The following is an 18,086-nucleotide window of genomic DNA, read 5'->3' as shown; positions in this document are numbered from 1 at the left end:
TTGTTTTCTCATCACTAACATATCTGGAGTTGTGTTTTATTTCATTCACACACGTTTAACACACAACTCCTGCACATTTAGGGTGTGGAACGGAGCATTGTGGACTTTGGAGATGTCTGTGTAATCCCTCAGTCGCCCAGGTATGATCCATAGTAAAAGAAAAATATATAAAATCTGTCAACTGGACAAATGTTGTAGGAGCAAAGGCGTTTCACTGCTTATCCGAGTCACTTTTTCAACTTTGGAGATGTAGACAGACTCATAAAGAGTTACTCAAACATGTGTGAATGAAACAAACCACAACTCCAGGTATATTTTTGATGAGTAACCACATTATAACATGGCTTAAAGCTCACAAGAGTCAGTTTTGCATAATATAGGGCTGTTAATTCATAATGAAAAATAGATTATTAAGACTTAGTAACTACTTAATTGATAGCCTAACCCTAACTTTTAACCTTAACCCCTTTATTAAATAGTAAGCCTGAAAAACGAGCTGTTCATTATGAATTAAGTCTTTGTTCATGTTTTATTAAACCTAATTAAGGTGTAATTATTATAAAGTGGTACCAGTATTTATGTATAAAGATATAGCAATACACACGTGGACACATAGGTCAGAGTGAGAGCAGACATGTGCAGAGGATGGATAGTGGACTGAATACACTATAGTTAAAGGATAGATAGTTTAAAGATTTCAGAAGTAATGTTAATTAAAAAAAAAAAAAATACATTCTATATCAGTCCTAGTAGTTGCAAATTGTTCAGAAAAATAATATTAGAATAAATAATACAGACTAAATTGCCAGCTTCATATTGTGTCTCTACTTTTAAATTTAAATAATAAAAATAAGTGGGTGGCTCTAACTGTAATTTAGAGATAAATTCCAAGCGCACTGTGCAGTCTGCTCAGTGCTCATTGTCTGCCAAGTCCCTCAGCTAAAGAAAATGAAGAGTGAATAGAAAATAATCTATTACATGTTTACTTACAGTGAACACTTTCAAGGTTACACATAATAACAAATATGCTGGTTACATAACACAAATATACACAAAGGAAAAAGCTGGAACTAAGACACAATTTGCAGAAAACATCAAGAACGCTCCTTTTTTGTCCTTTACTTTTTCCTTCTCAAAGCGATAACATGCAAGACCTTGTGAAGGACAAATGACCACGATTCAAGAATTACATGGAAGGTGAGATAGTGCTTCTCAGTAGTTATCTCTCCATGTGAAATGATACAGCAGCTCACAGAACTGTGTTGAATCTTATAATTGTGTATGTAAATCCTTTGTGCCATGTTTGAGATACCTGTCAAGGACATCTTATTCAGTTCTGTATTCATAGTCTTTATATAATCTATCCAGAGTTAAACAAATCCTATTGTCACGGTTGCCCTTTCAGTGAAATGTGTAGTTCTTAAAACATCAACATTTCCCTTTGCTACACAAATACCAGCAGGTCGTTTGCAGTAGTTTTTAAATTACTTCACTAATGGGACAAATGTTTGAACATCATTGCAGGATCGCCAAAGGGGGGCCCTAAAGTAACATTTATTCATATTTGTATACTCTTTAACAATTCAAATACTTAAATATTCACACTTTTTCACTCTCTAAATGAGTAAATCAATATAGTCTATTTCACACATCTACCATTTTGTCAAGCTGCATTATTAGTGTCAACTTTAAACCTATACGGGCACACATATTATTGGCTCCAGCATTCGTTGTAAGCCTTTCTTGTCAGTAAAGCTCCGTTTTGTGAATTGCTGAGATTGGCTCTATAATTACGAGTATAAATCAAATTCTGACTTTATTCATGAAGAAAACATGTGTAATGTTTGGGTGACATCAGCGTCTCGTGTAGTGGAGGCTTGCCGAGTTCTGGAGGGAGCTGCACCAAATGGACCCGTTCCAACACGTCCCCAAACGAACCGTGCCAGTGGAAAAGAGGCTTTACACTTTTGTGTGTGCAGGTAAGTGAGTTGGAGGACATCTGTCACAGAGAGAAGACCCTGGTGAGTGTGGAGCTCCAGGCACCTCTCAGCTGTGTGAGCGCCACTATAGACAAAGACCCTCCAAAGATACACCCTCACCTGTGCTGTCATTGGGTGTGTCTCCTGTCAATCACCACTGATAACGATTTTTTTAAAGAGCAAAGGCCAACAGCGCCCCTAGCTGTGCCAATAATGAACTCTATGGAAGACCTCTCATGTTGGGTAATGGAGGTCGCTCACCCCACAGCTAATGGTCTGTCTGTGAAAGTGCCTGTGAAAGTACTGTGATTACATTGAGTTATATACAGACATTCTGAAGGCCAGAGCATATGACTTTATGAATAAGGTCATTTTAGGTTTATAACAGAAAAATCTAATTGTCCCAGGACAATTTTGCAGAGCTATTCTGCATTGGTGAGCTTACAATGGGCTAATATACCTGCTGATTCATAGTAGCATAAAGGACCAAGCCAAACTGAAAGAAGTAATATGGTTTCCTACTAGAGTGTGCTACATTATCTTTTTCAGAATAAGAATTACAGGCTTTCAAGCAGCAAAATGTAATCCCTTTAATATAGAGCTATTTCGGTATGTAAAAAGGCACAAGAGTAAATGGGCCAAAGTATATTGTTTTCCCAAATGGGACTATAGTGATATGTAATGTCATTACAAACTCCACTGACTTTTTTTTCCACACTTTTCATTTGACTGTCATTGTAACACATTGCTTTAATTGTTCTGTTTGCAAACTTTGAATCCCACACGAATTATATAAATTACAGGCACTTATGTTACAACGTATTTTAGTTTGTAAAGTAATATCAAAATTGAATAGTTTTCATTTTTTTTCCAGGTCGGGAATAATTTTAGTCCAATTATTAAACACTTTGAGCAGTACCTTTTCAGTTGGTTGGTTGAGTTGGTTCAGATCGTCTCTGCAGTTGCCAGTTGAATTCCTGCAATTAAAATCTCCCATTTTGGCAGTGTGACATGTTTGCCTTTATAAGTTAGATTTGTATTTCATATCCTACTACTTTAGTTCTCAGTACCTTCCCTTAAATTCATTTTGACTGACAGTCCTTATGCCCTTTAAACAACTTACTGTGGATAACACTTTTTATGGTCAGTGGTGCAAATTGTGTTCTGAGCAGTTTAGCACTTTAACTCTTTTAAAGATCCCTCCTCTTCTTCTTGTCTTTGGGAGATTTGCAGGATTTGAAAAGTTGCTCTGTTACATTAGCCGCGGCTGGTGTCTTCTCCTAATCCCATTTGCCTTGTGGTTACAAACAGCCCAAACCCCGAACTGAATGAACAGGGAATCCATGTTGGAGATCGAGCACACCTAATTCAATTGACATTAGTGGCAGGCTTTAATGGATTTTACCTGGTGAGGCCACAAATTGAATACTTTAAAGCATATCAACTCCTTCAGAGTAACTGGAAGAAAAAAGGGTGCAATTTTCATTTAGTGCACATCTCGTAAAAGGAAGGTGACGGATGGCAGATTATGATCTATTTGCCTGGTTTGATTTGGTTCATTTGTTTACTCCTTTGTAGCTCTGTCTGCTTTGTTCATGTGTGCACTGGCTTTTGTCTCCCATGAGCAATTTGATGTTCATTATGACACCTCAACATGCACGTTAATGTCAAATCCTTTGTCAATGAATAGAGCATGTTTATTTATCTCACTGTGAGATCCAGTATTCTTCTTTGTTGGTTCTTCTTGTGTTTAACCCAAATGCCCCGGCTCCAGAAAATGAGCTCTTATGAGGCTGAGTAAAACTGATTCAGTATTCAGTGTAAAGCCTATTAAACCAGACCACATCAGGATAATTTTTATTTTATTTTATTTATTTATTTATTTTAATTAGGACAGTGCATATTAATCAACATGTCAACAAACAGCATCAATGTAAATATGCCGGAATTAGCACAATAGCTACTTTACATCCGTTGTCCTAAGGCAGGTCAGAAACAGAACATTTAGAGAAACACACAGATGAGACAAAAGTGCACATAGACATGACAACAACTGAACCACAATAGACCATATTCTGAGTTTAAGATGCCCCAAGAAAAAAAAAAAAAAAAAAAAAATCTAGATGTGTGAGCATGTTTGACTATTTTTCAACCAATGTTTCAGAGTGTTCTTGAAGGTTGAAAAGGACCCACAGTTCCTGACATGGGCCGGTAATGTGTTCCATGACTGTGATCCTCTGACAGACGTCACCATTTGGCCAAATTTGGTCCTGCGTCTCTGTACGTCACAGTCTCCTCTGGTCAATGCTCTGGTATTAACTCGGTCAGTTGTTTTTTTACTTATAAAATCCATTAATGGTGGAGGAGCAAGTCCATTTAAAACTTTAAAAATAAGGCAAGCATCCATAAATACCTGATAACTTTCAAGACCCATCCATCCATCCATTTTCTTCCGCTTATCCGGGGCCGGGTCGCGGGGGCAGCAGTCTAAGCAGGGACTCCCAGACTTCCCTCACCCCGGACACGTTCTCCATAAATATAATGAACAGAACTGGTGACAAAGGGCAGCCCTGGCGGAGTCCAACATGCACTGGGAACAGGTCTGACTTACTGCCGGCAATGCGAACACAGCTCCTGCTCCAGTCATACAGGGACCGGACAGCCCTTAGCAAAGGGCCCCGGACCCCATACTCCCAGAGCACCCTCCAAAGGACACCACGAGGGACACGGTCGAATGCCTTCTCCAGATCCACAAAACACATGTGGACTGGTTGGGCATACTCCCATGAGCCCTCGAGGACCCGATGGAGAGTATAGAGCTGGTCCAGTGTTCCACGACCAGGACGAAAACCACACTGCTCCTCCTGAATCCGAGGTTCGACTATCGGTCGGATTCTCCTCCTCCTTTCAAGACCCAGAATATTATATTTACTTAAGATATTACAATAGTGATACTGTAGAGGCTTTTTGTCCAGTGTTTTCAATGTTTTTTTGAAGAGGGACTTTAGGGGCTTCAGGATGGCCTCTGATGTATGAGACCATGTGGTATAGCAGTAAGATATGTGACTAAATATCATGGCATGCATATACGCCTTTGCTGATTCTGTTGTCAGATAAGGTCTTATATGTTTGAAGTTTGACAGATTTAATTTAATTATATAAGACATTTTTTTAACATGCTGTTTAAAATTTAGGTTAGAGTCAAAAACTACCCCAAGGTATTTAAATTGTTCAACCACATCTAGTCTCTCCCCATTGACCAACACAGATGGTTGCTCACCCCCTGCTGGCTGTCGAGAGAAAAACAGCAGTATATCAGCAGTATATGGATAACTTTGAGTTTTATTTGTTTGTAACCTGATGGGCTTGGTTAATAGTCCAGGTACCTGCAGAAATGATAGCCTGGGTAGCTGTAAATGAGCTAACCCGGGTAGCTGCAGGGGTGGTGGCCCGGGTAGCTGCAGGGGTGGTGGCCCGGGTAGCTGCAGAGGTGGTGCCCTGGGTTAGCTGCTCTACAGCTACCCAGGGGACCACCTCTGCAGCAGAGGTGGTAGCACATGTAGCTGCAGAGGTGGTAGCTTGGGTAGCTGTGGATGAGCTAACCCACTTAGCTGCAGAGGTGGTAGCACATGTAGCTGCAGAGGTGGTAGCCTGGGTAGCTGTGTTTGCCAGTTTAGCTCTATCCCATCCAGGTTCAGAAAAGGCCCAAGATTTACCTCAATATCACCAGCCAAAAGCAATATCATCACAAGATTAACCACCCAGGAATGGTCTACAAAAGACAGATTCATTTTTACCTGGGGGTGGCCTAGCATGGCCATAATCCAACAGTCTTATGAATAGAAGGTGTTGGCTCTGTTTGGCTGGGTAGAGCATTAAATTATTCCTTTTGCGAGGGCATGTTAAACTCAGTAGCATGTAGAAAGATGTAAAAGCGATAAACAAACAATTTGATGGCAAAATCCGAGGTTGTTTGATGGTTTTGAAAAGATTTCTGGGCAAACTCACAGGACCTGCCAAACTGCGTGCATGCACCTCGGTGGCCATCTTGAGTGCCCTGCCTTCCAGGCAGTACTTAGTTTGGCAAGAAAAGATGACAATTTATTATCTTTCTACTGTTCTGTCAAAGATCAGTGACTTGACAGATGTTGTGTCATTCAGGTGGTAGAGAGTGATGGTCAAGTTTCATGAAAAGCTGATGGTCACAGAGCTATAGGGAGGCCCACTAGGGAACCTCAGCCTCACAGTACAATCCACTGCTACTCTTTTATTTGTCCTACAGTGAAGATTGTGCCCCGAAGCTGGAACATGACCACAGCTATCAAACCACAGGGAAGTGAAGTGACCATTAGTGCTATGGGATGCTATTTTGTTTGTTACTTTTTTGAGTATAACAACATCACTTGCAGAAATGACTAAACTTGAATCTGATGCAATTCAATTTGTTTTGCACTGGTCCTCACTGTAGGGCTAAAAACAAGCAGTATAAAGCAGGTAAAATAGATCTTACTTTTTGAAAAATGCTCACTTTTATGCAATATATCTGGTTTGCTCAATTATAGATTTGCATTGACTTGTTCTTACTGAATGTAAAATCTCAAATCTGTAAGAAAAAAAGATGTAACTGTGTAAGAAAGAGCATCTGGCATGAAAGCAAATGCTTGCAATGTTATTATCTGATTCATTGCCGTCATTAAAGGCTCTTACATAAATACAAGGGTGATGGGAGATTGTAGATACCTATTTCACTTTTACTGGATGGCTGTATAACAGAATGCACTTGTTTAGGGCAGGTTGCTTCGGTGTGTCAAACACTCAGGAATTAGCCCTGGGTTTGCAGCTAAATCCTCCTGTAGTGGAAGCAGTGTCAGTTGCCTGTGCTACGACACAAAGCTTATCTTTAAGGACGCGCCCGCCTGCAGCCCCCTTGGGAGAGAGGAGACATTAAGGCGGGGCCGAGGATGCAAGGATGAGGAGATGAGTGAAGGAAAGAAGGAGCATCGGGCGGCTGCTGGTGTAAATAACCCTGGGCTCTCGAGGGAAAGCTGAGAAGCTAAAGCCATGCAGAATACTAAAGTGTTTTCCTAAAGGGGGAGCAGCCCCGTGACCTGCCTCCTCCTCTGCCCCCTCCTCTGCCTCTTCATAGTGTCACTGCAGACATGTGTCATTCACCTTGTACACTTGAGCTAATATTGTGACTGTGTCACTTGTGGGATGTTGGCTCGATCCAAAAATGACCTTGCTTCATACAAATGTGATGGACTCAGAGGCTTATTCCTTGTACATAAGACCATAATTTCAACTTCCTCAACTGTTACATTCAACTTGAAATGGAGCATCAATAACCTTATTATTGAGCTTGGTTCACTGTTACTTTAAAATTAAGAAGTTAATTCAACAAACAAAACCTGTTCTTAAGCTGAGTTGTATTAGCCTGGTGAACCTTCTCCTTTTTTGCATAGTATTTTAGCATAAGTTTTGTTATTAATAGTTGTTGAAGTTATGTTTTTTATTTCTACCCCAGAGAATTTGGCTCTAAGGCACACAGCATCATTAAATACATTAAACATAGTTCATCTGCAACATCCCAAATGATTTTTTTTTTTCTTCAGAAGGAAAGTTGAATATGTAACTATTGCAGAAAGCCTGTATGCATGACTATTGTCACTGGAGAGCACTTTGTTGTGCCATCATGCTACCAGGCAGGGGTTGGGGGATATCGAATATCTCAATATGTGAATGGTCCGTATTATTAACCACAAAGAACAGAAATAACACTTTGTACCAATGTTTGGCATATTACACTAGACTATTTTCAGATTTCATGAAGTTGTTATAGCGAATACTTCTCATATCAAGTTTAGTGGCCATGTTTTAATTAGGTTTACTTTTCTATGCACAGTCTTCACTTAAACATATTTTTGTTGAGATTTATTGCACATTCAATTTTATGTTTTGTTACAAACCCTTAGACTCAGACTGGCTCGTGCACAAAGCTGCAGATGAGACAGCGGTGTGTGAGATGAGAAGAACTGCAGCCTTCAAATAGCTCCCCATTTACTAACCATTTCCTCTGGGCACATAACTATTTATTTCTTGCCATTTTTCTGTGGAAATGAAATGAAAAGAGCAAAAATGAAACAGCAAAGCAAGAAGAGCAAGGCTAAATCTCATTCGCCGGTGGCAATATTGTGACATGTTAGAATAGCAGCTGAACAGGGGCTGCTCCTGTGTGCGTGAACCCAAACCACAGCTGTCAGAGCGCGGGCAACTTTGGAGTGTATTTTCTGCTCAAAATGAAAAGGTTTGCCCATACACAAATTTCCCTGCAGATTAGCTGTGCCTGTGCCGCTCTCTGCTCCTCTGCACAAGCCAGTGCAAACTCACACTTTTTCAGATGCTATTGTTGAACCTCTCCTCTCACCAAATAAGAACATTATAACTTTGAACCAGCCTAGCATTGCACTTCTTGCCTTCTTGAACTTCAAAATCTCTCAGATAGAGTAGAGTGGGGAAAGGGGTAAAAGGTACTTCTCAATCAAATTTACAGAAAAGCTGAGTTGATTATCAGACCGAAATATTTAAATATATAAATACATTGTTTTTGTGTGTTAAATGGGACTGAAGGGGAATCATCAATTTTGGAGGTTGCCTTGTACATTGTTTATTTGTTTTAAATTAGAAGTAACATTCAAATAGAATCAACCGTAAGGACTGATCAGTGCTCGTATGACTCTGGCGTGCATGTACGTGAGTGATTAGTGGTCGTCAGAGGGGCTGATAGCACAGATTGGCAGTCTCGCTTTCATTAGTCTCCCCCAGGACAGATGGATTTTCTCTTTTGTTTTTCAGATTTTATTATATACTGTTGTGTGAAAAATATATTAAAATACATTAAATATATAACTATTCTCAGATGGATTGTTTGTTGGGGTCTATTAAAAATATTGTTAGGACAAAGAAAATGCCATACAAATACTTTTTACTGAAAATAGTACGAGGATCATCAACATTCCTCTTGCCTGCAGTCCTCCTCCCCCATGGCCACTGTGCTTTTGAATGTTGTAAAGATCCAATTAAAGTGGACACATTCTGCGAGGACAACCAAAACTCACACTACGGAGGCAATCACAGATACTTCATATGAGGCCCTCTGTGTACTCCCCCTCGCTTATATGGCGACTGCACAAGAGATGGAGTAATTGGCAAACAGATCTCCATATAACTCGTATCCCCCTGTCTTTTATGACCACTCAGCATAACAATTGGTCCTGTGTAATCTCCGCTGGGTGGTACTGAAATGAAAAGGCAATACAACTTGTCTGGCAGCGTGAGAGGGAAAATTACATGTAGCAGGTAGATGTTACGAGATATTAGTGACTCACAAAGCGATGCGGCGTAAGCATAAAGCACTCTATGATTCAATGCAGGGAACTATGATAGTATACACAGTCTTTCCTCTCTACCATAGTAATTTAGTCTGTAAAATGTAAAAAAACGTTTTACATTTAGTGAGAGACTGAGGGGCTGATATTCACAGTTTTTGGTGTGTTGGTATTTAGTTTGGGTTGGGTAACAGCTTAAAGAAAAGATATACTGTAGCATATTATTAGATTTTCTTATGGGTTAGTAGTAACACAGGGTTGTGGTTGTCTAAAAATAATTCCTATTGATGTATTGTTTTCCTTATTTGTTGTATTATAGAACAGTGCAGTGTAGACGGTAACTAAATGGATGTGATTTCTAGTAATATATTTGGTGTAAAATATTAAAATCAGACATACATATCCGCCCCAAAACCATTGGCTACCGGTTGGGTTCTAAAATGTAGGCATTGGGCTTGAGAAAACCCATATCGGCCCAACCGTACATCTTGTTCCATATCAACTAGAGTATTGTGTATAAATAAAAAGCTCTATTACAAACCCGACCATCAGCGCGCAGTTATTCTGTCATATAAAATACAATGAACACCTGTGATAAAACTGCATAGAAATTATGTCACTATTGAAATGTTCTATGAAGAATAGACAAAACAGTAATTTATACAGTGGAAGGGTTGATGAGAGGCAAATAGAGACATATTATGGTTACCTGGCCATATGTGAGCTGCAGACAAGGGCATGCTCTGGTTATAGATGCCAAAGTCGCTGCCATTTATCACCAAGTTGATGTTTGTAATGAATTAGGAAGTTTGAAAGCCCAGGAGGCAGTCATATTTTCTGCTTCATTGGAAAAATCTCCATAATAATCAGCAGCAAATTGTAGTTTGAAGAGTCTTGAAATGTACTTTGAAAGAGAGGGTAAGTCAGACTGGATGGTGTACACTACCTCAGGTTAACCTATACTTTATTGATTTACTATTGTTCAATTAATAAAGCCACGTTTACAGAGCAATTTGCGTCCTGCCCAGACAAAACTGGCATGTATACCTTTGCAAATAGAGTTCTGTTCAGGTCATTTCATCAGTAAATGCACTGATTATTATTACAATAAGCCATGTCACTTATACAAAAGATCTAAAACAACTAAAGTCTTGACAGGAGAACACTTTTCTTGACTTGAATTGACTGGCTGACTATCTGGTTTCTTGTTTATGAGTTCATTTAGCATTTGTTAAGCTTTATATCTGCCTTTATATCATGTGTAAAACTTTTCTAATGAGAAGATTTGCAGTTTTAGATTATGTTCACGGCAGCCAGCTGGAGTTGTATTTGTGGCTGTCTGTCAGTTATGGTTGAGAGGAGCAGAGACACAAAGTGAACGCACACTGTCACACACATCAAGTTTCTGTTTGTAAATGAGAACTGCTCAGACATTCTACCTGCTTGAATACATTAAATATTCTTTACGCATAGAAAGACTCCAAATGTCATTGTTCATTAAATCATATCCTACCTGTTGACACTTAATGATTTAAACTTAACTAGGTTCTTACCAATAAATTGTGGAATTATTTATATTTTGTATTATTTAAAATATGAGACAGACCACTTGTCCTCTCGTGACAAACGTGACTGTCTTGTATCTCTAGCGTACTCTATTGCTTCTTCTGCGTAGGTGTTTTGCCTGATTTCTCTTTTGTCTTTGCAATTTAATTTCATCGTGCAGTTACGGTCTGTTGAGCACCGGGCCCAAAGCCGAGTGCAACATTACCACATCCCATCAGAAAGCTCTGTCCTCCCGCTGTCTCCCATTCCCACATGCTTCTCCTCTGTCTCTGCCCCACCGAGCTGCCGCGTTCCCTGCACAGTATTTATGTAGGCGGGATGGCACAATAAAACAGCAAATGCTACTGTGGGGAGTTTCTGATGGAGGGTACACATGGCTCTAGGGGAAGGCTTGGTCCTAATAGGTCACCAAACAGGCTGGGCCATCTGATGCATAGACACCGTTGGCTAGACCAGAGCAGGCAAAGCAACGTGAGCTGATGGCTGCAGACCTCCAACTGGGGACTGGCGTTATCGTCCAGCCTTAGACCTTATTGGATTTCCGTGGTAAATGTTTATTTCTATAAAGTGCCCCGTGGAGAAGCACGACTGCCACTTATCTCATCACTATTTATTAAGGGAGCCCCTGGGTGGTTCAGGCATACAATCAGGTCTGAGAGTGAAAGAGGGGGGTGTGCTGGAGAGAAGTGGAAAGGTGGCTTTGAGAGAAAGAAAAAAATAACAACTTTCTTTATTCTTTATTTGTCAGGAACCATGTACAAATCCATTAATCTTACAAAAGAAAAGATGATTTGGACCAGATTTAGCTGCTGCTACTTTCCATCTGCAGTCACTGAGCAGGTGAACACACATTAAAATACACATTTCATTACAATTCCTTTATAAGGCTATCAGCTCATCATTAACATTAGCAGTTAAATACAATAAAATGCCCCCCTGTCAATACATGATGTTTCCTACAGTCCAAACCAATATAAAAAAAATGATTATGTGCACGTTTTTACAGTAAATACAGAACATTACAAATTAACTAGATTGATGTGAACATTTAATTATCTAAAAAGTACTTTTTAAAAGCTCTATTAAAATTATTCAAATCTACAGACAATTTCAGACTGTCTGGAGCTGATTCTCTGTCTGATGGTTTGAAAAGAAAAGGTTGACTGAGCAAAGTCCGAGGATCTTTTTTAGAACTATGCAGTTCCAGTTCACAGAGACCGAGCGGATCCGGTAGTTTGTTTGGAACAAAGTTTAATACATTTCTTAATTAATCATTTTGAATACATTTAATAGATTTGAATACAAAGTGAAATTGCCAAAACTGAACATTTTTTATTTAACTATGATATTATAGCAGTTGATAGCGAAGGAGTTTTTTTAACGAGTGTCTTTACTGCCTGATTATAGATGGATTTGAGAGATTTGAGCCGCTCTCTTTGACCTGAGAACAGCAGGAAACACAGTAGTTCATGTGTGGGATAATCATGGCATTAAAATATGTGAAAACGGCCTCTACTGTCAAACTGCTCCTCATGTGTCTTAGGGAAGAGAGAGTTACGTGCTTTTTTGTATGCTTTTTGAAAGACAAAGTTTGGTCCAAATGAACCACTAGCTCTTTTGTCTATGTTACAATATTTATTTTTACTAAACACATTATAAACACCTTGAAGCTTGTTTTACTTCAACGCAACAGACCAAAACAATGAACCAACACAAGCTAGTCCACAGTGGAGAGACAATAGTTTGTGTCATTGCTGATCTAAAATGAGTACAAACGTCCAAACACATGTCAAATATTTCCCCGGAGATTTCTAACCTTTTGCAGTTGAATGCCTCTGCTTCTCTGATTTGACTGCACTGTTATATGCTGTGAAGATCCGAGTACAGATATGGTATTGGGATGTGGGAGATTCAAGTAATGTTTATATTGAACATGCATGTAAACATAGTGATAGTTTGTGCCCCAGGGAGCCCCTAAAACCTGGCTGGTGTCTTGTATAGTCTTGGGTTTGTTTAATTCTGATTCAAACCTATTATAAACCTGATATATTTACTGTTTGACTTAAGTAATGATTGGTAATTTAAAGGTATACCACTTGTGTGTGTGTGTGTGTGTGTGGGGGTGTGTGTGTGTGTGTGTGGGGGTGTGTGTGTGGGGGTGTGTGTGTGTGTGTGGGGGGGGGGTGTGTGTGTGTGTGTGTGTGGAGGAGTGGCTACAGCAGATCCCAGGAAAAACATCAGACATCTCAGTCCAGAAAAGTGCAGTACTAATAAAGACTAGCAAAGATACTGTGCACACACACACACACACACATTGGCTCTTTGGACATGCTTATGATGACACCTATCACCTTTTACAATTATAGAAAATATGATTATGCATTTGTCCTTGTACCTCCTTTTCCAAATGAGTTTCCCTTACTGATGAGTGTCACTTGAAAATGTCTTGTATCTGGTATTCGGTGCATTGATGTGATTATAGCTCTGACTCTGCACAAGAGACCCATTGACAGAATGTGGAAACTGACGCCTGCTCACGTTTTTGCTCCTCCTTCATTTTCATGGAAAGTGTCAAATTGTCAAGGATGTATTATGTGCTGTATGAAAAGAGCTCATGCCTTCCTCATTTCTGTGTGTGCTCATACAAAAACGACTTGGGCTGCGAAATAGACATTCAAATATACAATATACTGATCAAGCATAACATTATGACCACCTGTCTAATACTTCCCATGTTATATGTTAGAACTTTCAATTAGAACTTCTTCAACCATTTTTCTTCCTTGTAACTCTGGCTACTTGCTACTTACAGTGAAATGCCACTACGAAGAGGCAGTTCTGCAATTACGAACAAGAAGTCAGTGGACCTTTTGTTGTTTTAGATATTTTTTGCAGTTTAAAATTAACAACATTTAAACAACTAGTCATAGTTTAGTACCAAATACCCCCAACAATTACAATTATAAACTTACATCCTTGCCTAGAATACATCACCCACATCTGAGTTGATTTGTGTTATTCAACTGCCCTGTCATATCATACCTAAAGCATATAATGTGTATTTATCATGTTGTATTACTGCTGTTAAAACTGCAGGGGATTCTCTTTTAACTGGTACATGCTCAAATTGACCATTAACTCAATAAAAAGACAAGCATACTCCAAAGGCTGCTCTTTGAATTCTTGTTCACTCGGTACTGTAATGACTACCCCCCTCTGGGAGATGAAACATTGGGGAGACCACTGATAGACATTCTGGTCGTTGAAGTGTAAAGAAAGTACATACAAGGCCCTCCGTCTCCCAATGGGGCTGTAGTGTGGACAGCTGTACATGGGCTTTTTACAGCAATACAACCATATGTTCTCTGCTAGTAGTTTCAGCTCTCTCTTTTAAACACGTCCTACTTGACCACTTTTATATGCTGCTTTGTAGTATATTAAGTATATTATATTATTTAAACATCAACTGATATACATTTGAAAGTACTGTATTAAGGTTTTTAGTGGTGAATACATTGTTTATTTGAATCATTTCACTACAGATTAATGCACATTACATATTATGCATTCTTCCATTTCAAACTGATTCACAAAGGTTGTAAAATAATGCATTAACTGGATGGATTCGAGACAATGTTTAGATCCACACTAGAAACTGTAATTTCATCATCCAGCCATTTATTGACCTTCTCTGAGAAAGTTCATTATAACCTGACCTTTACTGGTGGAGTCTTGGCTAACAAACAAAACAACTACTTGCAAAAACCTAACTTTTTTGACTGGAGTTGTTACGTACATTTAATAATTTTAATCAAATATTATAAATAGGATTTGATTTGGGCTTAGAAGCCAAAATAGCACTTATACATATTGACCTTTGGATGTTGAGGCAGTAGTGGAATTGTAGTACAGGAGGTTCATATATTTCTCATCTTCACTTTGAATGTGCCCAGCCCCGCATAACGTGATAAGACATCTCATCAAAGAAGGAGGTGTGTGGAGAGGGCAGTGCAGTCCCCGGCATGCACCCAGCCAATAACAGCACATGTTTAGGTGCAGCTACAAATTTGAGATGAAAGGTCCATCTCGGCAGCTCCCAACACTGGAATGAACCTACAATGAGAAAAGTGATTGGAGCTTCTATGTAAACACCATAACATAAGCTTAGCTTTAATGTGCATTAGTCAAAAGTTCTAAACATATTTTATGTCAACACTAAAAGCCTAATAGCACACTCTGTGCTGTGAATCGTCTGATTTTTCATTCTGCTCCATAAGAATAACAGCTCTGGGGCAGTTCTTTTATGATGTTTTCAGCTGAACGTAAGCAGACCTTTAGCAGCTATGACATGATTCATCACTCGCTCAGACCTCAATTAGCAATGAACATTTAGCTTCTGTCTGTCACAAAGAACAGAAGCTGCTCTCTCTTAGGTGGACCTCAACATGAAAGGACCTCATTTCAGGTTTCTGAATCTACAAACCTATAGAGATGAGAGGTATATTCTTTTATCTTTTTTGTGTCTGGTTTAAAGACAGGATTCTCTTGGAGATGTGGGCTCCATAGGCGTGTTTTTCCATTTTATATGGTAATGTGCACCATTTGGAAGAAAAACTAATTATCATCAGCAAAGGCAGAAAATCATTTTTTTCTCTTTAGTGTCACACACTGTCTGGAAGCCACTTAGGATGCACAAAGTGCGCATTAACTAGCAGGTGTTGCAGAGTAGATTGTTTGATTGACGAGTGAAACACATCAGATCACGCTCATGTCTGAATGGATTTTTCAGGGAAAACAAAAACAGTGTCATTAAGGTAACAGCTGGCAGTTCTTTGGAAGGCGGTGCAGGGAACATCTGCTTAATGCATTGCTCGACTGAAAAAGAAATCTTTTGGTTGCAGCCGCCTCAGACACATCCGCTGAACTTTCGGGAATGTGAAGAGGGATGATTCAGCTTTATGACTTCATAAACCTGTCTTTGTCTCCACAGAGTCAAGCTCAAAGAAGGAGTGACATTTCTGGGGGCTCGGCCCAGCAACCCCACACAGTGGATGGTGAGCCAGGATGTGAGGACAGAGGGGCACCGCGTGGTGACTGTGCACTGCCGCAGGAAGGAGGTCACCTACGACCAAAGGTTAGACTGGAGCACATCACACTCAGGGCATTATACTAGACACTGTTTCTGCGCCACACAATGGTATACCAAATATAGCACAACATACCACATGTTGGAAAGGTTGTATTACAAAATATTTGTAGTAAATACAGTTTTTAAATATACACGTGCTAAGGTTGAGGTACCTGATTTTCCTTGAAAGTAGGAAAAGGCAGATTGCTAGTATTTACATGCTTGATTTTTTTCCAAACACAGTCTTGCATAGCCAAGCATAACATAGAAAACTCTTTCTTCAGAGCAATCAATAGTATGTTTTATTATTAAATGTAGACAGAGTGCCTGAAGTACAGGATGTGCTGCTTCTACAATATACTGTATATGGGAAAAAACACAATTTACTGTTTTACAAGGTAAAAAATTCTGGTACTCCGGCACATGTGGATAAGTGGTGTTAATATGCAGTTTCCTTAAATCCCATTAGTCTGACTGCTGTTTTTTTTTCTTTTTTTTCTGCTGTCGTCTTCATGTCGTGTTGGTCAGGCCTGCACACTTGCCCTTAAGCTAATCTGGCAGATACAGATGTGATTGCCATTGCTGTGAGCATGCTTGTTGAGCTAATTAAACCTTGATTGAAGCTCTTTTTTTCATACTAATTGCGTTTCCTTCGTGGATCAAGCAGTAGTCTTGCTTTTGCAGTGACAGGTGTAATTTTACGCTATAGAGGCAGATTTGAAATTGCGGGGAAAACTTGTTAGGTTGTTTGCTCTTTGGCGAAGGAAAAAAGGCATGATGAGTAACTTTATAATCTAACTTGTGATATCTTCTTAAGCTGAGAGAAGCCAGTGAACATGTGTAATTGCAAGCTGTCAGTCCAAGGATCTTAGGCTTATTGCCAAGTCACAACAAATGTAACTGTACAATTACATGGGTCTCAGAATTTTCTACATTTTGAAAACTTTATTAGACATGGATAATGGCAGATTTAAATATTAGCTAAAAAGAAAATCAAAGTTGTTATTTCCCACTTCCTGCAGGAGCTTCTACTTATAATTATAATAACTTTTGACAGCTAAGTCTTATTAATAGAAAGGGTTTGGCTGCCTTCAAATATACAACATGCGGAAGAGAAAGATAATGTTGCGACACATTCTCAGTCATTTTGTTGTTGACAGTTTGGGATTGACGTGCCAAGCTGAATATGGAAGACTTGCTGTGTCCAAGTTGAAAAGCTGGCCTTGCCAAAAAGTTAGTCGGGGTGGCTTTACAGGATATTGCTCCAGTGTGCAGCTTCTGCAGCATCTACAATAAACCTGAAGCTTTGAACTGCATGAATAGTTGGCAGCTGGGCCCATCTCTAGAGGAGGCGTCTTCCTCACATAACACTACAGTGTTTTGAAATCATGTTTTATTGATTAATTAAATGGAGTAGTTACAGACATGAGGCAGCATATTAAGTCTAATCCCTGCTGTTTGGGCCATGAACGATGGACTGTGCCGTAATCCCTGCAGCTGTCAGAGTCACTTTATAGAGGAGACTGAAGACGCCTCGCTATGACAACACAATACACAATGCACTTATTTTCCTCTGCTCTTGTCCTCCCTTATCCCACTCATTTCAATAGGACTCTTTGAGAGAGGGATTAGACAGCACTATCTCATCTGTAGAGCTGTCATCCAGTCAGCTTTCTTCACTTTTCAACAGGGAAACAGGGAGGCAAGGTGTGCAAACAAGGCTTTGGGTCAAACAAATGGAGTCACTAATATTCTAATAACAGAATGACAGCACCTGATTAGATAAGACCTTTTCTGTAGTTCAATGATGAGTTTAAAAACTCAGCTTTAGCAAACTCGGTCTGAGAATGACTTATGAAAGCATCACACAGTGTGCTGTTGTACATATTGGGCTTTTTAGCAGCCATGTAGCTTTTATAACTTTTAACTATCATTGTTATGCAGCTATGAAAAGCAATGAGGAACAAAATGGAGGAAAACATAAACCGCTTAACTTAATAGATGAAATGCTTTTGTCATTAAAACAGG

The 18,086-nt window shown here is 39.4% G+C and overlaps 1 protein-coding gene across 1 annotated transcript in view; it reads left to right on the top strand.

Annotated features, from left to right (window-relative positions):
• The window catches only part of si:dkeyp-14d3.1 (transmembrane protein 132C), a 100,801-nt gene that overhangs the window by 38,906 nt on the left and 43,809 nt on the right, over positions 1-18,086 (top strand). Inside the window, exon 3 of the mRNA XM_033972517.2 lies at positions 15,921-16,064. Coding sequence (XP_033828408.2) covers positions 15,921-16,064 — 144 coding nt within the window. The remainder of the gene's footprint in view (positions 1-15,920; positions 16,065-18,086) is intronic.

The sequence above is a fragment of the Periophthalmus magnuspinnatus genome, chromosome 9 (genome assembly GCF_009829125.3).
Source record: "Periophthalmus magnuspinnatus isolate fPerMag1 chromosome 9, fPerMag1.2.pri, whole genome shotgun sequence".
Classification (NCBI taxonomy): domain Eukaryota; kingdom Metazoa; phylum Chordata; class Actinopteri; order Gobiiformes; family Gobiidae; genus Periophthalmus; species Periophthalmus magnuspinnatus.
Note: the sequence above shows the minus strand (reverse complement) of the source record. Positions and strands in the feature narration are given on the sequence as shown.